The sequence below is a fragment of the Sinohyriopsis cumingii genome, chromosome 5 (genome assembly GCF_028554795.1).
Source record: "Sinohyriopsis cumingii isolate HCF-2022 chromosome 5, ASM2855479v2, whole genome shotgun sequence".
In the NCBI taxonomy this organism is placed as follows: Eukaryota; Metazoa; Mollusca; class Bivalvia; order Unionida; family Unionidae; genus Sinohyriopsis; species Sinohyriopsis cumingii.
Genome location: NC_142965.1, coordinates 120,749,050 through 120,771,905, shown reverse-complemented (window position 1 = coordinate 120,771,905; position 22,856 = coordinate 120,749,050). Strand labels below are relative to the sequence as shown.

The window sequence follows — 22,856 nt, the reverse complement described above, 5'->3', positions numbered from 1 at the left end:
CTATGTCTGTGAGTGTTTATGTGAGAACCTAATTAAGTGCAGACAATGTTTTGATAACTGACTTCCGGAAGTATTTATTGTATTGGTGTACTGAATTGAAAGCTGGCCTCCTTTGTATTATCAAGTTAATTATGTCTTTTGAATCAAATAAAGGAGGTGGAATACAAGAAAAGTTAAAAGGCATGAAAATCCTACAAACTTAAAATCTACTGTGATCAAAGATAACAAGGCAGCCAAGCGAAATGAATACTTTGTAAAATAATGAGCTTGATTTTACAGATATGGACCATTGTGGGCAAGCAAGTTTCAGAGAATTCTTGAACTGGCACTTACAGATATCCTCAAGGATGATAAGAAGTTTCATTATTACTTCCAATGAAATCTCAGCATCATTAGTGTACTAATTGAATAATACAAAAGTTTCGATGTAGACGATTGTCTCAAGAAATAAATGTCACATGTTTTTGAAGAAAAGGAATCTTGTTTTGTGGTGTATCAGCAGTTAGTCTAGTTCCCTGCTCTTGGGACTCCCGATTGGGCAGGATAATATTAAACACCACTACGGGAACCAGACACATCAAGAAAACACAAATCAGTGACATAGTAGAAGGCAACTGGGGACAACTAAAACAAAAAAACCAAAAAAATAAAGAATCAGAAAAGCAACTTAAAAGCTTTTACATATTGGCTTAAACGGTACAAAGATGTAAGGCCTAGCAAATTTATTATTTTGTAAGGCATGTGTCTGTTGCAATACAATTGCTGGATGATCAATCCTTGCTCTTAGGTGATTAGATTGGTTTGCTTAAATGCAAGGTATGAAGATCAGTCTGGCACTACATTGTGCCAGCATATTGTCTGCAATATACAACTTGATAAGTTTAAGAGAAAAATAACAAAAATAACAAAGCTTATTTTCCTCACTTCCCCATTTGATATGTAAAGTTGCTAAAAATGTGAAGTATCATTGCTTATTATTTGGTAGTTCACGTTGGGAATATAGTGCGTTATTGTCAGTAGAAAAATTTGCCATTACTCCTGTACCCAGCTTGTCAATGTAATGGATTTTATGAGACCTTGTAAAAAATCTACTTGGCAGTATTCAGTGCAGAATCCCATGCTCAGTGCTTACTTGACAATGATTGCATCAGGAGAGGTTAGGTCACCAAGCAGACTAAAATGAATTTTTATTTTCATTTTAAGGGCGTCTTGTCAAGTTAGAACAACCCATTTCTAAAAGTTGTTTTTTCACACCAGCATATTAAGCAGAGTAAACTTAATATTTTTATTCTGTAAAGTTGAATGCAAATTTATAATATTTGAGACAAAGATTAGTCTTGTTGCAGTGGACATGGGGGGGCGGCATACATATCACAAATGTATTATTTTTTTTTAAACAGAATTTTTGTTTACCTGTATAATGATTCATCATACAGATCATATCAACAGCAAGTCCAAGAATGGCAGGTTCTCCACAGATTATTACAGCAGCTAGCCCTCGTACGCCTATCCTCACAACAGACTCACAATGGACAGTGCGGAAACGGCAGTCACAAGAACTCATGGTTGATCCTGATTTTTCTGAAGGGTATGTAATTATGAGGGATTTGTTATTTTCGGTTAACATAATTGATGCTGTAACATCATGGCATAAAATGGAAGACATAAACCCAGATATGTGGAATTTAAGGATGGACATCGTGTTTGTGTAATATTTGGTACCATTTAGCTCGTGTTGTTGTTGTTGTTGTGGGGTTTAACGCCATTTTTCAGCAAACGATAGGCTATACATGGCGGCCAGTATTAATGGTGGAGGAAGAACCCGGGAAAACCCCGGAAAGAACCACCGACCCTCGAGAAGCTACTGGCAAGCTTTCTCACATACCCACATTGGCTGAATCTTAGACTCGAACCGCCGCAGACAGAGGTGAGATGGCAGTGATCCGTAACGAAGAGCGCTTTAGACCACTCGGCCACTCGGGGCCCCTTTAGCTCGTGTCACTGGGGGAACAGGAGACTAGATTTTCAAGAATATCTCATAGATGGCTGCCCATATTAACACTGTTGCACAGCTTAGTGTCTAACTGCACTAGTTGTACTATACGCTTTTCTCTTGACTTGAATCTGATTTTTCTTAATATAAACCATTTTTTATCATCTATGATCTGTTTTTTTTTTTTTTTAACGGTCTGTCCAGTACGATTCTGCAACGACCCTTGTAAATTATTAGTTCCATATATTAGCTAGCACATGACTCTTGTAAAGAGTATTCTGATCAGTCAAATTTTTTAAGTTCATCCAGTGCATCTTCATGTAATGGAAACTGATGGCAATGGAAAGAAGAAGCATGCTTGTAAAACATGGCATCCCAAGTTGTTGAGAGAGAGCATGACACGAAACATTTCGATAAAGTTTTAAAAAACGTATGGAAATAGGAATGGCTGGAGTGAAAAGGACTGGCATTTTTTGACCTCTGCAAGAAAGATATGAATTACGGTCATCACAGTTGCAAGAGTTTGGAACAGCACCTTGAAAAGAAGCATGAAAAAATATTTGAAGCTCAGAAGGCATCTGGGAAAAGTACAGTTAATTACTATAAGAAGAAAGATTTTTTGCACGTGAGAACAGATGTAGCCTTCTGTTGGTATATGTGCACTGCATGTCGTCAATACAAGCAGCAGCTTGAAAGCTAAAAGGCTCTTATTGAGAAAGAAAAGAAAAGAAAAGATTGCACATTGAGCCAAAAAATTCAGTGGTGACAAAAAGGAAGGCTAAAAACTCTTTGCCAAAGTCACAAAAAGAGCTCGACTGGCATATCAACAGATTGTGTCCATTGGAGAAAAAGACAAGTGAATGTATGGGATGATTTGTATATAGTTAATGTACTTGGGTGTTTAGTTTACAGATTTGTTATGAAAAGAGAGGAGCATAATATATTTGCTGCAAAAATTGACAAATTATTATGACTTAATTATGATGTGAACACTGACATGCACATGAAATAACTTCAGCATCAATAGTATTGGAGAACAAATTCATGTGACTATAAATATTGTGAAATTATTGAAGTAAAGTTGAACATTTTTGGTAAGTTTATTAATTTTTCAGATGATTATTTTGGTTTATTTTGTGATCATAAGTTGCACCAGGAACAATTTTTTATGAGTGTAAAATTTATTTTTGGCAAGGGGACTTCAGTCCCCTGGACCCCCTGATAGGGGGTGCTGAACCTCAACACCCCATTGGGGGAGGATCCCCAAACCCCCTTAACATTTTTTTCAGGTTTTTTCTTTTTTATGGAAGACCAAAATCATGACTGTACTTTGTTGTTTTTTTCCTGATTGAAGAAAAGCCAATACCTTTAGTCAGATGATTATGTTTTTCAAAATATATTGACTGCCATTTCACTTGGTTGAAGACCAGTGGTAACTAACGAATGCCGAAGTTGGTTGAACTAGTTCTCCTTATTTTTTTAATGGTCAGCTATGTAGGTTTCTGTTTCAGCTTTCTTTTTTAATCTTCCATACTTAAAATACCTATTCCTTGTAATAAATTTCTATTGTCATTTAGCCCAGATATTGCCTGCCCCTAATATGTATGCAAAAGCGACATATTACTAGAATAAACATATAAGGGAGGGAACTTGTGATAGTACTAGCCGATCCATTTACAGATCGTGTACAGCAATTTTACACCTTTATCATAAATAAAAAAAGATTTTAAATAAGTCATCCTGTACATCAGTTTGCAAATTTTTCATTGACACATAAAATGGCAGAAAAATAAAATGCATGTTGTGAAGTACTTAAATGAAATTATAACTTCTTGAAATAGTGCACTGTGAAAAATGCATGTAAGCATGGTACTAGAAGTGCTGGGTTTTTTTTGCACATCCCTTTAGAAAATCTATATCCATTAGTTTAATAGCCTGTCAGGTACCAGCGCCACATTATAGTGGCTTAATAGTAGTAACAATTGCCAGTACAGGATAAGAATTGGATGGACAGCATCATTCTGGGCTGGTTGGCTTGCTTTAACCCTTCCCCTCCCCATACATAAAACATCTACTATTTTCTGTAATGTTTTCTGTGATGCTTTAAAGGTCACCAGGAACCCACATTACATTTGTTGCATCAAAAACCAGAAGTGCTTGTATACGAGTTAGCCTGCATGAACTTTGCAAAATATGATATTTGAAACAATAATGAGATAGAAAAGCCCACCCTAAAATTATCCCACACCAGCTCAGCATGAAAAGGACAGATAATCTATTTCTTCAGCCAATTGTTATTTTAAAGATTTTTTCTTTCTTTCCAGACCAAACAATGAATTAAGTATAGTGGAGCCTTTAAGATTTTTGGAAAGCTAATATTTGTTCCATGTTATCATCATTTTCATATTACTCTATCACAACTGGCCATACAGAAGAAATGGCCATGTGGATCATCTAGTGTAAACAATGCAAGTTAGAAACCATGCACTTTATTTGGGTGAATTGATCTCATGGCTACTAGTGCTACACTACCATGCACAGCATTACAGGATTGACCAGAGCTGTCCAACTACGGGTCTACAGCCCCAATGTGGCCCACACATACAGAAATTAAGTTCCGTTGTTATTATTACAAATAAAATGTATGTATGGCCCATGAACTTTACATTTTGGTCCATGTGGCAAATGGTGTTAAAGATCTTGGACCACCCTGAGTTAAACTATTCCAGGAGTCAGCTTTGCAGATTTTCCCATTGGCGTATTGGACAAGCTTGCGTGGAAATCAGCTGGTCCTACATTAAAACAACTGTCCTTCTCAATAAAAGTTTTTAATTTCAATAATATATTCAAATGGTGTATTCTGAAAACATGTTTGACTAAACAATGGAATGTACTTGGCATTGCAAAATATTTTTCAGATGAAACTTCATGATATAATTTAAGTAATTGTGACTTCGAAAATTTAATTAGCCCTGCAGCTGGCTGTCAATATGAACTAACCCTCTTTAAAACCTACAATTCATGGGCGGGCAGGCTTGTGGCTAAATTGATCCCTGTAGTACAACCACCAATCTCATCTTATCCTTGTTCTGTTGAGCAGCAACATCAATGTGATAATAATAATAATACCCTCAGAGTGCATGTTGAGAACTATTTGATGTATAGAGCGAAAATCTGGACAAGGTCTTTAAAAACTCTGGTAAAAATTGCACAAGCCCAAGAATAAACTTAAAAATATCAGTTTTATAATTTCCGGGACATCAGATTTTCTGAGAAAATAGAATTTTATGGTTAGTCAAGGACAACAAATGGATTATTGCTCTTTTAAGACTCTTTCTAGTCCAGAATTTAAAAGTGAATGAGTATAAATTATGTACCATACTTTATTATATGCTCATTTTTTTCCCCGTTAACTTTACATTGTCAGAATCGTTCAATATTCCCCGATACTGAATGCGCGCGACAATACACATATAGCATTCACGTGAATAAAGGAACTACTTTCTATTGTAAACAAACAATGACGCATACGCCAGCACTTTTGATTTGTAAACAAATCATATACACTCGCGTAAGAGGCCCTTTACATTGTGGTTGTTTAAATTTGTTTCTGAATGAACTAAAACATGTTTCGTGGACTGCAAAAAACCCCAGCTGTTTTGGCACATTCCGCGTTGATACAATGTTACGGATTTTGACTAGCTACATTATATAAAAGACGGAAGGTTAGGCCCTTACAAATAACATACAAGTGACAAGGCATATACTGTCTTCTTTATCTGGTGGTAAGAATGGCAAAATAAAATATACTTAGTTTTACATCCTGAATTTCCTCAGAATGTTTTTTCTTAATTCTGCAAATCCGAATTACATGAGCCATGTCACAGTTTTTCAGTCTGGATTACACATTTCAAAATTGTGCAGTAATTTCGATGATAAGTGCAATTGCATCCTCTTTACTGCACTCAAAATGAAATAAGCATTAAATTCCATAGCGTCTTTTTGATAATTGCAATTGAAAGACTTCATATTTTTCCCCACGTTAATTCAGTGACAGAAACAGAAACACATTTGCAGACGTAAACACGCTTCTCCCGCGCCACTTCAATCCGATGTATTTCATGTATAATTTGCACAGATGAATCTAGTCCAAAATCACAAACTGTCGTCGAATCAAAACAAAATACCAAAATATATTCATTCCAGATCAAATGGAAAAGTTGCAAATTTCAATTTTAAGTAGACATGCCATTTTCTTTTGAAAGTTATCTCGAGCACGCGACTAAGTTCAAATTTATCTGGGTCATGCAGTATTCCATCCAAAAACCCGTTCATATTTTCCCATACCTATAATTATTCATCCTCACGCATGAGAAACTCTACAACACCTTGCAAGTTGTTTCTTATTTACCTTGATCATTATTAAGGCAAGAAAATAAAGATGTTTTTTTCAAAAGGTCAGCAGTTTACATAAGGAAATAAAAAATGTGTAAGTGTACCATAATACCTTCCAAATTAAGTGAAGACTTATCATTGGTAAATCATTTATGCAATGCAAAACAAAAAACATGATGAATTTTTTATTTATATTTTTGTCTTGTCAAGGATGAGAATGGCATACAAACAGATAATTAGTCTATGACTGTCTGTAATCTGCATGCTAGAACACACAAATATCTCAACACAAAAAAATGGCACTACCCTACCGCTTGGCGACCAGCTAAAGATGAAAAGACGGTCAAGATCATTCGTGTATCATATTGTACACTGTATCACGAATCATGTCAATATGTGGCAGAGGTGTATTGTTTCACCATATATATATATTTATATTTATCCACACACACACACACACATAATGAAAAACTTGTCATTACCATTATGAATAATATACATTTAGTTGGGGAATTTTTATGAAGTTATATTATCGCATCTAGTGTGATTGAAGTGTACTCGTATGTTCATAGTAAGCAGCAAGTATATATCATAATTGGTTTTCGTTTGGCAGGAAAAGGTCTAAGAAAGGAGACAAAGGGGGAAAGGGGTTGAGGCACTTCTCTATGAAAGTATGTGAAAAGGTACAGAAAAAAGGAGTTACATCTTACAATGAAGTGGCTGATGAACTTGTGGCAGAGTTTAGTGATCCACGGAACTTGAGTTCACCTTCAGATCAGGTAAAACAGTAGGAACTGAATTCTTTAAATATGTTACCTAATCATAATACCTTAGGAGAACTACTACTACCTGGCACAACCAGCCCTCCTATGTAGCACTTTTAGTTAAAATAAGTTGTGGTGGCTCAATGGTTAAGGCATTTACTTGTGACCAGAAGTATACAGGTTTGATTTCCACCATCACATTAGCTCAGACTGGCTATTGTTGTGTCTTTGATCAAGGCACTGTACTCTATTAGCCCAAACTGGCTATTGTTCTGTCTTTGATCAAGGCACTGTACTCTGTTAGCCCAAACTGGCTATTGTTTTGTCTTTGATCAAGGCACTGTACTCTGTTTGTCTCGGCACAACATAACCTTGAAAGTGTTGATGTGCCATAAAACACCAAACCAAACCAGCTGCCTTCTTTTCTCAACAAGGCATGTTGACAATGTTTCTGGTTAGCGTCTATTACTTCGGACTTGTGAAGTATTGCATTTTATACTACACGAGTTTCATCAATCAAATCATTTAAAGATTGTTATTTAAGCGCTTTTAAATTTAAGAGAATATAAAATGAGTATTTAAATATTGGTTCTTTGTTCTTGTATATTGTTTTAAAACATTTTCAAGATATGCTAGGTGTGTTTTGCTAATGAAGGAAAATAATCATAAACTCTGTTTTAATAGATGTTAAATGCTTGAAAACACAGTAACTAATGCAAGGCAAGCTTATTTCTACTTCTTTGGTGTCTAATTAAGGCCTTTCTATGATGGCTATTAACTCAGTTAACACCTGTTGAGGGTTGCACCTAGGCTTTAATGACTTGGGGGGAAATGTTTTCCCATGCCTTCCAAATCTGGGTGACACAAACAGTTTCAAAGGAACAATTATTTGATCCAGTTAGAAGTAATGGTCAATGACTGCACCCAAGGGGCACCTAGGAGTCAAGATTTGGGAGACACGAGACCAAAAGGGTGCATCACTGTCAACTGATCGACATTATAAGCATATGATTTATCTATAATGCTCATAATATCAGAAATGTAGTTTATTGATTCCCATTTCTTCACACCGACACCAACACTACCATATAAATGAAGATTATAAATTTTTTACATGTTATTTCAGCAATTTTCAGACCCACCTTGGAATGAAAAATTTGAGTTGCTGTCTTAACAATTCTTAGTTTAGGAGTAGTAGTCTGCAGATTTAGTATGATCTTGAACAATGGTTTATTTCTTGTCTTGGCAGCGTTTATTGATTTTGCATTTTATTCTTCAGGCATACGACCAGAAAAACATACGGCGGCGGGTTTATGATGCATTAAATGTGCTTATGGCTATGAACATTATTTCAAAAGAAAAGAAAGAAATTCGGTGGATTGGTCTGCCCACAAATTCAGCTCAGGAATGTCAAAATTTAGAGGTAATAAGCCTTCTGTTACTGTTTGATGGATATTGACATGTCTTTGTATGGATTTCTGTTTATTTATTAGCACCATAAGTGGTAAATTTTCATCACTCTACCTCCTCCCCAGCATGTTTGAATGGAATATAGCTATGGTTTGTCTTTCAGAAATCATTTTTGTTTCCAGAGCAGGACTTTCAAGCCGTTAAGGCATTCAGCATTTTCTAAGCTATCATGGAAATGAATTCGTCATAAGTAATACGTAAATTGTGTTATTAAAAGTAGGGGACTAAGGCAATGTGTTACTATCGGATGACTTAGGTTTTGCCATTATTGCTACTATAACGTTTATTTATAACCTTTTATAAGAGAGATTATGCATTAAGCTCAGTGTTAATGTCTTCATGAAATAAGTGGAACCGCAAGAGCAGTACTTGACTTGCTTTCAACAGTGTGAAGTGACTGAGAATACAAGACTCCTCCAAGATGGGGTGCAGTTCATCCTCCCATTAGTTGCTTGTATCCACTAACTTGACTAGAGCTAAATCAGATAACTTGTAAAAGGACACAAGAGCAATGACCTCAAATGGACTAAAACCATTAAAATCACAGAGGTTTGTAGTAAATTTGGTGTATCATACCGAGGGATCTATAAATTTATGCTGGAGCTTTTGTACACTAATTGGAATTTTTTTTGGCAATACCATTGACCAGTGTACAAATTCACAATTGTGTCAGTTTCTTAAATGTTGCCTGTACAGTCATAAATTTGATATGTGCATATGGTCGGAGGAATTGTACAGCACCATACTAGATATTGGTCATTGTGATCTACTTTTAGCACTTTAATGTCATCACATTTTTTGTCTCCCAGCTTTAGCATAGGTGAGATATGTGGATACTCCACTAAGCTGAGAGGTTTTGGGTCACATGGCACAAATCATGACTAGATTTACATTGAAGAGAGTATGGGATTTTTAAAGGCTGCAGTTGGTTGTTGGGATGACCTTTTTTCGATCAACTTGAATAAAGGGATTTGTATTTGTGCTTTAGATGATTTTACATTTTGCCAGTACTTCACCTGAGTGAGCTGCACGTAAGCTGCATTTCATGTTATATTTTTCACTGTTTTCAAACAAAATATTTGCAAACTGTAGATCGCTCATTTTTGGTCAGCAATTTTGATTGTACCAACATTCCAAACCCTTTTAACAGCATAAGGCACCAACTTTATTGATTGTGTACTTTTTTTACTTCATAAAGCTGAAAATGATGCAATTTACCTGTGCAGAGATGCTGCCAGGTTGTGGGAATCATACAAAAATTGTACAAGTTTGCACACTTAGAGAGCAATGATGCATGAGTAGTCCTGCACCCATTTTTTAAGCTGTGCATATAAAAATGTACTCTGTGCAGCATACAATTTTTAGTTAACTGTTAACTCTTAAAGTGCTTGTCAGGATATGAGCCATACCTCCAGTATGTCATAGCGCTTTTTGCGACATCTCTTTTGAGGTAGGCTTCTGTTTACACATCTATGTCAGGACATGGGCCATACCTCGAGTATGTCATAACGCTTTTTGCGACATCTCTTTTGAGGTAGGCTTCTGTTTACACATCTATGTCAGGACATGGGCCATACCTCGAGTATGTCATAACGCTTTTTGCGACATCTCTTTTGAGGTAGGCTTCTGTTTACACATCTATGTCAGGACATGAGCCATACCTCCAGTATGTCATAGCGCTTTTTGCGACATCTCTTTTGAGGTAGGCAACTGTTTACACATCTATGGCTTTGACATGAATGGTTGTTAACAGTGATTTTTAAAGCTGTCAGATTATTGGGGCTGGGAAAGTTTCAATGAAGATACAAGTGATTTTGAACCCAAAAAATGATGTCGAATACATGTCCAATGTACCTGCTGGATGGAGAAAAACGTATGCAGGTCAACACCTCTTTCAGTATTATTTTGATATTAAATGTTGAAAAGTCGGAATACCAAGCTTAATTAAAATACCAACAATATAAAAGTAAAATCTAATTTCTATTTTTTTTCTCCACATTTTAATCCTGTGGGATCTTGTGCTACAAAACTACATTGCCCTTTAATTTTTAAGATAAAAATGCAAAATGAAATTAAAATGTCAAGATGTTTATTTGAACAAAATATATCCATCTTACAAAGGACACTGGCATTGATGAACATAAAACCCTAATATAGCATTATGGAGTGGATAAGGAATCTGGTATAATAATCAGCAAAACAGTGATATAAGAAGTAAAACATGGCCAGAGTTTGTTATTTTGGAGCAGAAGTATCCATAAGACAATATCTATGAGCTGTGGAAAATTGTACATAACAACCATAAAGAATAGTTTCCCAAGCTATGACTGAAAATGTGGTAGGTCTTAGCTCAGAACAGTATTCTTACAGATAAGGCACAGAATAAAGTTCACAAGCAATGAAGTTTAATCCTTATACAACCAGAAGAAATTTCTTGAAAAGACTTTGATTTCAATAAAGCTCAAACAGCAAACAGAGTGGAGCAGGAAGAAAGGAAGAGAGATATTGAAATGTTAGGTAACTATTGAACTATGACTGTTTCCTTTCCCACCCTGCTTCCTTCTTTTTTTGCATGCTTATTTTTTTGTGTGATGAGGTAGACAACCTCCTTTTGTTAAAAACCCTGGCAGCATCTCTGTGTGTGTAAGCTTGACATAGAGCACTATTATGGGGCAGGTTATCCGGTGTACGATTCATCATATGTTTTTCAGTATGATCAGTAAGCTTTTTAGTTGTTGAGGGATTGCTTTCATACCTTAAGCCAGTAATGAATCATGCTCACTTGAGGGGTGAACACAGGAATAAGAAGGTTAAATGGTTGCTGTACTTAAAGAGCAAAGGTTAGGATTGTGTAAATTGGCTTCTGTAGGTTGTTATATTTGCTATAAACCAACGTGGCATTATTGTTCTTTCATTATTAGTAACACTTTATTTTTCAGATAGAGAAACAGAAGAGATTGGAAAGGATACGACATAAAAAGCAACAGTTGCAGGAATTAATACTGCAGGTATGATTTCGCTTTACAAGCAAGTTTTCTGCTTGGTCATTTGACAGGATGATGAATTATATTGGGCACATGTTTAGAAAAATGTGAGATGTTGATATTAGTTTCATAGCCAACACAGGATACTGACTTCATTGACTTTGTTGAATAATATGTTTTCAATAAAGATATGCAATGTCAGCTTGGAAACTATTATGGCTCAAGTTAAATGCTTGCATATTTGCAAAATGCAATTTAATTTGGGAACATGCAAGTTGAGATTATAAGCTTTTGCAAGTGCCAAATTGTACAGTGATAAACAGCAAATCATTACTTAAACTCCTTTAAAAGTGCATGACTGCCAAATTTACACATGCATAATTGCGAACAAATCTTAATTTTGGCACTGATTTATTTCATTTAGTGTATACTACTGTAATACTATGGGTATATATAATAATAATCAGCAGACTAGGACAAACATTTTCAAGGGGAAATGGTATATGGCTCAACATTTCATTCACAGGTTTGGAAATATCTATCCAACACTATCATTATTTGGAGAAAAGATCTGTCCAGGAAGTGATCTCATTTCCAAGAAAGCAATTTCCTTTCATAAAAGAAATTCAGGGTTATGTTTCATAGGAGACAGTTTTTATAGTTCAGCCATATCTGTACATAAATGTGCATTTTAGTGCACAAAAAACTATTTGACTTTTAAAGAAAACCTTCATCCTTATTTTAACTGCATTAATTTTAGTTATACCTCATTATGTAGCTCGTCTTCATTATAATGTGGTAGCTGGAGTCAAAAACTGCCAACCACTTATGCACTATACTGCAGTATAATGAGAATGATTGAAGGTTCTTTGGAAGGAGGTGGGCAGGAGAGGTAGAAATCAGCAGGACATTTATTCACTTCGTGGTGTTTGTGCATTTAAATTTGCCTACTAATACTGGTTTAAAAAAGAAAATGAAGATATACTAAATTCACGTGGTTTTTTCTTCAGATCTTGCTGTCATACTGGTGTAATTAGAAAATCTTAGCTTTAAGAAATAAGAGTCTCTTAAAAAGACTGACACTACTGGGAGAGAAGAATTTTCCAGAAGTTTGTGATAAGAATATCTAAACTTTTTGTTGAAACCATCTCTAATATTCTTTAGCGATAAAAAAAAATTTTCAGATTAGCTTTTGTGGTACAGCTTAGCATATTTTCAAAAAAATATCATTAGAAGTCTTTTGGTGTCATATTGATCGTATCTATTCAGAGGGAGTAGTGACAGCTAGTATTTTAGATGCTCATTGTGGCAGCCATATTGGATGTTGACTTACACCATTTTCATTTAGGACCAGCTTGGTATCATAGAATATTTGTGATAACCCCATTTTGATAAAGTCCTTCATTTGGAGAGTAATAGGGGTAATATTTTCAAGCTGTTACTTTACAGTAACAAGAGTTTCAAGATGGCTGCTCAGACAGCCATACTTGATGTCAGATTGGTACCATTTTCGCTTTCGATCGACTGGACAGCATAGCAAGTTTTTGGTGAAAACCCCATGTCAAGATGACTTTCTTTTGAAGTTGAGTTGTGACAATTTTTAATATGGGTGCCAGGGTGACCATATTAGATGCCACATTGGTACAATTTTATTTAGGACCAACTAGACATCATAAGTCATGTATTGAAAATCCCATGTTGATACGACCATCATGGCAATGATTCCTTGACTACACATCACTGCACTAGTGTAACATTCCTGGTCCCTAGGAGACTGGTACCCACTGTTTTCTGTAATGTGTTTGTAGAAAGCGTGAAAATCTGATTTTTTTTTTTGTTTAATTTTTTTAAATAAAAAATCTTTCATTTTCACTGTACGAGAGAAAGCTTCCAGGGGTTCTTCGTCCACCAAACTGTATTGGCTACCATGTGTCTTGTGCTGAAAATTGGCATTAGTCCCCACAAAAACAAAAAAGAACAAGATCTTGTGTAAATTTGTAGCACTTATCCCTCTGAGCCATCATTATTCCCAGTACTTTGATTTGGATTTTGTAAAGATCCATGTTAAATCCATATTTAAATGTTATTGATGCTGTTATTTATGCGACAAAATTGGTTGTAATGTACTGCACTGTGTGTAATAATCATACCTTCAGTTTTATCTTTAAATTAATTGTTGAACTGTTTATATATGCAAGTGATAATATTTTTTAAAAAATATTTTTTTATGTCTCTTGTTTTATTTTTATGCAGCAAATTGCATTCAAGAACCTGGTACAAAGGAATCGAGACTTGGAAAAATCTCAGGGCCCACCAGCACCAAACTCTGCCATCCAGCTACCTTTTATCATTGTAAACACAAGCAAAAAGACTGTGATAGACTGCAGTATATCAAAAGATAAGTAAGTAAAGCATGCTGAGGCCATTGTTTCTTTATTAATGAATGATACAGCATAAGATTTTCTGGTCTAATAGTATTTTTTATATCTTGTTATGTCAGATTGTAAATTCATTTGTGAATGCTTACCTACATGTTCATGCCACAAAAGCAATTGAATATTGACCAATCAAAAGGCTTAGATGGTAGATGACCAATAAAGATATACTTAGATGGGAAAAAATGCTGTGCAAGGCATCAACATTGGAAGACTACCATGCTTTTGCATTCTTTTCTTGATGGTCTTACCATATAGTGGTTGAATAAAAAGATATTTCAACAAAAAATCAGTACGGTTTAATGCCTTAAATTAATTGTTAGATAAAAATTTCAAGTATTCCTGTATTTTAGTGTTCAGAATTGGATTCTTATGTTGTCATAGACCAGATGAACTTATTGGATGGTTTTTCATATGTTGTCTTCTATCATCCTTCAGTCTGTTAGCACATGTTTGCTGTTGCTACGTCTCCCTAACAGTTTGGAGAATTGACCTGAAACTAGATATTTATAGCATGATCTAGATGGTCCTAAATGAAAATTGTGCCACTTGGACATCCAGTATGGTTGCCCTATTCTCCATCTTGAAATACTGATTGCAACTCCTCCAATTGGATGGTCATATTAGCATGCGGGTTTCATTACAAGACATCTTGTGACGTCTAGTTGGTTCTAAATGAAAATATTATCAATCTGACATCTATTATAGATGCCATGGCAGCTATATTGAAAATCTTGTTATTGTTGCTCCTCCTTAAAACTTTCTGACACGAGGTTTATAATGTCTAGCATCCTTCTGATGTCGAAGTGAAAAGTGCTTTCACAGCTAATGTGTCTGTCGCTGTTGCCACCTTGAGAATCTTGTTATTGTTGCTCCTGAATGGATGGACATGGGTTTTTTACTAAATGACTTTTTATGACGTCTAGTTGGTCCTTAACGAAAATGTTATTGTTTCTTTTACAAAATGGTAACTCGTGTCAACAAGAGGTTTTCAGAGAAGACGTTTATAGTATCTTGTTGGTTGTAAACGAAATCGGTGCTTATCTGTGTCCGTTATGGCTACCATGGTAGTCATCTTGAAAATCTTATTTCTGCTACTCTTAAACAGAAAGTCATTTTGACAACAGGTTTTCATCGGAAGAGATTTCCTGGTGTTGGTTCTAAATAAAAAATGATGCAGTATGACTCAATAGTGTCAGCATGGTGGCTACCTTGAAAATATTGTCATATTACTTCTTTCCAAATGGAAAGTTATATTACCATGAGATTTTCATTGGTAGACTTTTCATATGTTTTTGATCCAGAGTGAAAATAGTGCCAATCATAAATTCAGTATTTCTGCCATGACATCTGTCTTGAAAATCTTGCTTTTTCTACACCCTCTAAATAGTTGATCAATTGACATAGAAGATTCACCAAAACACTTCCCAAGGTGTCTGATTTGTCCTAATTGAAAATGGTGCCACATCAGCTAATTGAAAATCTTGTTATTGCTAGAATATCAGAGATGACTTCACCATTTAGCAGTTGAAAGGAGAGAGGGTCTTGTCTTGAACTCCTGGAAACATTTATTTTGCCCATTAGATCATCGGTCCCTTCGATTGATGCTTGTGCAATGTTCATATTCCTGATTCCTGTTTCCTATTCATAAGGGTTGGCATCACTGAATGTATAAATGCTGAATGGAGGGATAAATAGGAGAATATATGTTTCATGTTTCTTTAATGTCCATGGTAGTTTTCTGTGCCTCTAAGATACATATTAGTGAGTTTATGCTATGATTCTTCATCCAGTGTACATTGTATGCATTTGCCATTTGTTACTATTAACTTTCAAAGTTCAAAGTTGAAGCTCAGAGGAAGAACTTAAGAGGCATATACTCTGGCCTTTAAATGTAAGCAATAGTTGTGAAGGAGACCTAACTTTAAGCTCTTTGTTTTTTTTTTTTTAATTTACCATTATCTAACCTTCCTTTAGTATACTTGATACCTCAGTGACAAATGTAAAAAAAGGACAGGATTGAATAGCATTAATTGAGAGGCATAGCAGATAAAGATTGAGAAGCAAATCAGATGGTGTTGATACAGTTATATAGGTCTTAGATCTAAACATGAATATGGTTTGATTGTATCTTACCTGCATATACTTGCTCTGACTAATAATTAGCGACTTGAACTTTGTCTTAGAGCATTTAGAACTTCTGCACAAAATTCATTGATATCACATTGTGAAGGCATAATAAGTTATAGAGGCAAAGGTGTCGTTGCACTAACTGAACACTGTACAAACTCACTAATTGAACACTTTACAAACTCAAAAGAAGTGCAGGGAATTGAGAACAAGATCAACAAACTATTCATTGGATTATCTCCTGGAGATGTCTATTCAGTGGATTATCTCGTGGAGATGTCTATTCAGTGGATTATCTCCTGGAGATGTCTATTCATTGGATTATCTCCTGGAGATATCTATTCATTGGATTATCTCCTGGAGATGTCAATTGATTGGATTATCTCCTGGAGATGTCTCTTCATTGGATTATCTCCTGGAGATGTCTATTCATTGCATTATCTCCTGGAGATGTCTATTCATTGCATTATCTCCTGGAGATGTCTATTCATTGCATTATCTCCTGGAGATGTCTATTCATTGCATTATCTCCTGGAGATGTCTATTCATTGCATTATCTCCTGGAGATATTGATACATAAGCTACTCCTGCTCCAGACAGTGTGGTCCCAGCAACTGTGAATCCTACTGAACCCTAACAACATACGAAATAAGAATCTAAAATGGGAAAAAGTGCTCTGTTCTCTTTTTGTATACACACATACAGGCCTAACATGCCATTTTCTCCCACACATTTTACAATATCACACTTGACCGATCTATCCAGTAGGAAATAACTGGAGTTTTTTTTTCAAAGAACCCACCTGACCTAACTAGCCAATGAGAAATAACTCTGAACTTGTTAATAGGTCCAAAATATATGTTGAATTAAATTTGTAAATGCCTATTTATAGCTCAGTATCTTTAAAATGAAATCTATACCTGTGGACAATAAATTTGCTGCACATTTTTTTTGTCTATAAATGATCTACAATTTACACTCATGAACAGAAGTTAGAGATACAATCATTTACCAGAGGTTACACAAAAATATAGATAAACGGGATGAGAGGACAAAAGGGCTAGTGTTTGGAGGAGCACGATTACTCTCACACTCCATTGTGCTCCTAAAATTGCTTTCAGAACATCTTGTGCCATAAACATTGATGTTGCAAATAATTTTGAAGAGTGAAATAACTCTCCACAACACTTCTAAAAGAGATGTTCACAGATCTCCTGCATTTTACAAAACACAAGCCCTGGGACAAGTAGTTTTCCCGGTCCCTGCATGTGTACTTTCAGACCACAGACATTAAAGGATGAAATGTTTTTTGTAAGAAGAAAAAAAAATGCAGTCAGGTTTGTTACATCCAGTTTTGACTGTACTCCAGGAAATATGACCTCAGTATTGAATAAGTTGTCTTGGATACCATTATACCTACACAGATAAACATTAATGCATACCTACCTACCTACTTAGTTTTAATCACCTTTAACCTATCTTCTAGAACTAGATGTTTGTTTCTTTTTTAGGGATGAATATTTATTCAATTTTGATAACACGTTTGAGATTCATGATGATATAGAGGTTCTGAAGAGGATGGGTATGGCATACGGGTTGGAAAAGGGACAGTGTTCAACATTAGAATTACAAAAGTGTCTCAAACTGGTGCCCAAGTCATTGGAACATTATGTTTTAGGTGAGTTGTTTATACAAGTTATTATATACAGACGGGTTAATGCATATTATGTCACAAATGTTTTGCCTTTTTTTTAGTTTGATGAGGATAGGCATCATCTTGCTGAGTACTGTATTTGACTTTTGTGTCAGTGGAATAAAATTATGTGGCTTTCTGCTCACATTAAACTTAAATAAGGTGGATCTAGAATCGAAAGAAGTATTACTAACTGCTAACAAAATTGGACTTTGTAGATTGCTTACAAGTTGTTGATGAGAAAAATTTCATTTTTTGTTGTTTTTGGGACAGTTGTTTGTTTATCTGAATGCTTGAAATGCATATTGACCATAATATAGGGAAAATGTCAATTCAGGCATTGTTGTTGCTGTAGGGTTTAATGCCATTTTTCAGCACACGATAGGCTATACATGGTGGCCAGTATTAATGGTGGAAGAAGAACCCAGGAAAACCTGGGAAAGAACCACCGAACCACAAGAAGCTACTGGCAAGCTTTCTCACATACTCACATTAGCCGAATCTGAGACTCGAACCCACGCAGACAGAGGTGAGATGGCAGTGATCCGTAACGGAGAGCGCTTTAGGCCACTCGGCCCCTCGGGGCCCCTCAATTCAGGCATTAAATTTACTTTTAAACATATTATTTTAAAAAGAGCAGGAATATTTTTAATGCAGTTTCATGCAAATATTGCGAATAGTAATAGAGATGAAGTGGCGTGTGTGCATTAAGTTTTTTACATATTGACATTCCTTTGAAGTCCGTTCTCAACAAGGATGTCTTAAGCAAGCATCAGCAACATTTGAGAAATGATGTGCCAGGTCCACTCAGTTGGCTGTGTGCCAAGTCATATTAGCATTAGTGTCTGGTCTGTTCACTACTTCTCTCAGGATGTACATATTTGAAAGATCTTTAAACACAATGTTTGCTATGTTCAGATTTTAAAGGTAAAGATAGTTTGTGTTGTTTTTATAAAGGCATTGTGTTACTTCACCCTTTGATAAAGCATGTGGGCCAGTTGGTATGAGCACTCTCATTCCTAAAATAGCACCTGTTGATATCACTTGTATAATGATTTTATTAAAGAGATTTTTTTTCTTTAAAAAAAAAAGTTTAAACACAGGATACGGATACATCAATTGGAAATTCAACAGGTAACAATTTATTTATTTATGCAGGTAACAATTTATTTTCTCAAGGTATACTGCGTATATGCTAAGATGATCCATTTTTCATGCATTGGTATTGTTAACCTTTTCTTGATACACACAAGGCTTTAATATTTGAAGCTTTTAAATCTAATGTTCAAGAAGAATATGTATACAGGACGGAGAGGGACTCGTCATCACTCATTTATATTGGTTACGTCTTCATTTTGTTCCTGATTATCATTAGCCACTTAAACTGAAATGAATGAAAGCAATAATTTGTCATCCGGTATGGTCATGTCACATTTGTATGGGCTGAAATCTTGATTAGTGTTCAAGTTTCGTTTATATGTATAATAAGACTAACTTGAAAATTAGTAACAAAGCATCCTTTGGTCTTTTAAGGTCAATTTTATTTGAAGGGAGGCAACTCAAATTTAGTACTGTACAGCTGTGTGAAAGATGAAACCTGATCTTTTTGATATTATTCTCAGAGTACTTGAAGAAAATGTTAATATAAATTCTCTTGTCAGATACAAAGAAAAGAAAATTAGAAATATTTTAATGATAATTTGAACCATTGTTTAAAATATTCAAATAATAGTCAAAATGACCAAGAAAAATAGTCAAAATGAACATGACTAATAATCAAAATGATCATGACTAATATAGTCAAAATGACCATGAATAATAGTCAAAATGATCATGACTAATATAGTCAAAATGACCAAGAATAGTAGTCAAAATGATCATGATCATGACTAATATAGTCAAAATGACCAAGAATAATAGTCAAATTGAGCACAACTAATATAGTCAAAATGACCATGAATAATAGTCAAATTGAGCACAACTAATATAGTCAAAATGACCATGAATAATAGTCAAAATCATCATGACTAATATTGTCAAAATGACCATGAATAATAGTCAAAACAACAATGAATAATAGAGTAAAAATGATCGTGAATAATATAGTCAAAACAACCATGAATAATGTAGTCAAAACAACCGTGAATAATATAGTCCAAAAGACTGAATAATATTGTCCAAAAGACCATGAATAATATAGTCAAAACGACCACAAATAACGGTATAATCGGAGATGCGTTCTTCCATCTGTTAAATGAAATAGTAAAATTACTATCATTTTGACTTTCTAGGACATGAGTCTGCTAAATACTTTGATTGGCAGGTAATATGTAAGCATTTTTGCTTCAGATTTAGCCAAAGGCAGCTTGGCAAATGCTGGCCCAAGTGGAATTAGACCAATTACCTCAGGAATCCCTGCTATTCCCAGGTATGTACAAAATGGTTACAATATTTTTTTATCTCAGTTGGAGTTTTTTCTGCACAGCACCATATTGAGGTTTTAGGTTCAGAAGACCTGGGTGAAGTTAAATTTTTGACCATCTTCTGGCCATTTTTTAACTCTACCTGGTTATTGACTGGAAAACTTGTGGTATGGTCTTTTGTCCATTGTCCAATGGTTTCTCAGGATTTAAGATATCAGCAGAGGCAATGAAATGCCTCTACATAGCTGCCAACCCTCACGAATTTGGCATGAATTTCACAACTTTTTCAGGGATTCACGCTGCAAGCCAAAATTAACGAATTCTCAATTATTTTAAATCTTTAATAAAATAACCAATTTCCTGTTAAGCGCTAGTCGTGATATTTGCAGTTGCCGAAATGGTCCAGTAGTGCTGGTTGCGATATTAGTAGATCTACAGCCGATTAGTACAGTTGGCATGGTAGCAAGCATTTTAGCCTATTTTAATCAATATGTATAAGAGTAGTTTTACAAATGCTTTTGAGAGAAAGTGGGGCCTAACCGGAATTTTGTTCCGTGCATGCATCACCAACACAGATTTGAGTTACCGTTCAGCATTGCATGTAAGATCATGAAAATGTCTTCACCACCAAGGAAAAAGAAACGTATTGCTCAAAAAGTGAAGTTTAATTTGGAATATATAAAAAATTGGACATGCAATCTGCCATTAAACATTAATATTCATCGTGCATTTTGCACTCAATGTGCCATCGCAGAGACGATGTGAGGAAGCACATCAGTTGCCGAGGAAGCACATCAGTTGCAAAAAACACATAGAAGTTGGGAAAATTAAGAATTCACAGATTTCAGCTCTGGAACAGTTTAAGCCATCGGCGGAAGACCTGCAAGCTACCAACACGGTAGCATTATTTGTGCGTTTTCTTGTCGAACACAATCTACCTTTATCAGCTGGAGACCATGCTAAACATTTGTTCTGACAAATGTTCCCGGACTTGAAAATTGCTTCCAAATTTTCCTGTGGAAGAGCCAGAAGTGCTGCAGCTCCTGTGCATTCCTCACAGCAACAGTGACAGCGAAAGAGTATTTTCTCTAGTGAGGAAAAATAAGACAGACTTTAGGGCCACTTTAGGTTCAGAAGATTTGTCAGCAATTTTAGTCACCAAGATCAACCAGCAGGCAAGAAGGCCGAATTGTTTAGAAAACAAATTTACGATCAAGCAGTTGAGGAAGTTAAAGTCTGCCACAATATCGTGTCTTGATAAATAAACATTTCTGCATATATATAGTGTTTTAGTTTTATATTGCGATGTTGATATAGTGTAGTATTGACGGTCAGAGTGGATGGAGTTATTGACATGGTATTTTTCACTAATTGTGAGCCAGGAAGGTTTGCAGCTATGCCTCTATTCTGTAATGACCATTTCTTTCCTAAGCCTCTTTTGCCCATCATTCTCACATCAAGGTGGCAGATGGGGTCTGGAAGGAAGTCTTTGGATCTTCCCCATTCCCTAAGGAGGAAGGAAGTTGTTCTACGGGATTACACTTTTCCTGCATTCTCCCTTCTGGAATAATTTTTTTATTTCACAGAACGAGACTTTTCAAGTCATGGATCACACTGGTAGTTCCCCTGTGTCCTTGGAGATGGTGGTTCAGCAGTCTCCTTGATCTTTTGGTAGACAATCCCAAGGAATTACTGCTGATGAAGAATCGGCTTTTTGAGGGTCCCATGTGCACAGCACTCCTAAACTTTTCTACCTTATCATCTCTCTCCTATCAAACGATCCGTCTGCCAGGTCAAGTTTTCGTGAAAGGTTGCCAAATGCCAGAATGCAAGGTTTATGGTACTAAGTGGAAAGTTTTTAATTGGTCCAATAGGAAATGTATTCACTGCAGTTGCAGATTTTCTTATTTTTCTCTTTGAAGATAAAGATTACTCATTGTCCATCATTAAAGGCTTTAGAACAGACCTCTCTCTTACTCCTTAGTTTTTGGAGGATTTCACTAAATTCTTAGCACGTCATTAGAACTGATTAGGTACTTTGAGCTCCAGAGACCAGTCACACTCATTAATGCAGAAGTTGAACCTGTTGTGTATTCTTTGATCATTTTATAAATGTCTTGATGAACACCTGAGTCAAGTTTCATTTGAGAATCTTGTCCCTAAAAGTCTTCCTCCTCACTACTATCAGCAAGCAGGCATGAGTTGTCCATGAAAATGTGCTTTGTATCTATGATTTAGTCTTATCTCTTTGCCAACTGAGTTTCTGGCCAACAATCTGCTACCTTTGATAGTTTCTGTTCCTACTAAAATCCCCTGTCTCAATTGTTTCTTTGCTGGAGATAATCAATATAAACCTCTTTGCCCAGTTCGAGTTTTACAGTTCTATCTAGCTAAATCAAAATAAAGGGTGGTAACTATCTTTTATTCCCTTTGAATGGTAACCCCCCTTGAAAATCCAAACTCCATTTGTACTGGAAAAATTACAACCATACTCAAAACTTTGCACTAAACTGAGCACTCTAAAAGAAAAAGAGCCTTGCAAAACTACAAAATTTGACGACCTGTTAAT

General features: G+C 35.5%; 1 protein-coding gene across 3 annotated transcripts in view; it reads left to right on the top strand.

The window, feature by feature from the left end:
- Window positions 1-22,856, top strand: part of LOC149800078 (transcription factor Dp-1-like) — a 74,229-nt gene that overhangs the window by 33,178 nt on the left and 18,195 nt on the right. For all 3 annotated transcript variants that reach the window (XR_016421317.1, XM_089959638.1, XM_089959637.1), the window contains exons 5-11: window positions 1,437-1,588; window positions 7,002-7,167; window positions 8,432-8,575; window positions 11,562-11,630; window positions 13,860-14,008; window positions 17,683-17,849; window positions 20,214-20,292. Coding sequence is in view for 2 of the 3 variants with exons in the window: in XM_089959638.1 (XP_089815764.1) it covers window positions 1,437-1,588; window positions 7,002-7,167; window positions 8,432-8,575; window positions 11,562-11,630; window positions 13,860-14,008; window positions 17,683-17,849; window positions 20,214-20,292 (926 nt within the window). In the remaining variant the exon portion in view is untranslated. The remainder of the gene's footprint in view (window positions 1-1,436; window positions 1,589-7,001; window positions 7,168-8,431; window positions 8,576-11,561; window positions 11,631-13,859; window positions 14,009-17,682; window positions 17,850-20,213; window positions 20,293-22,856) is intronic.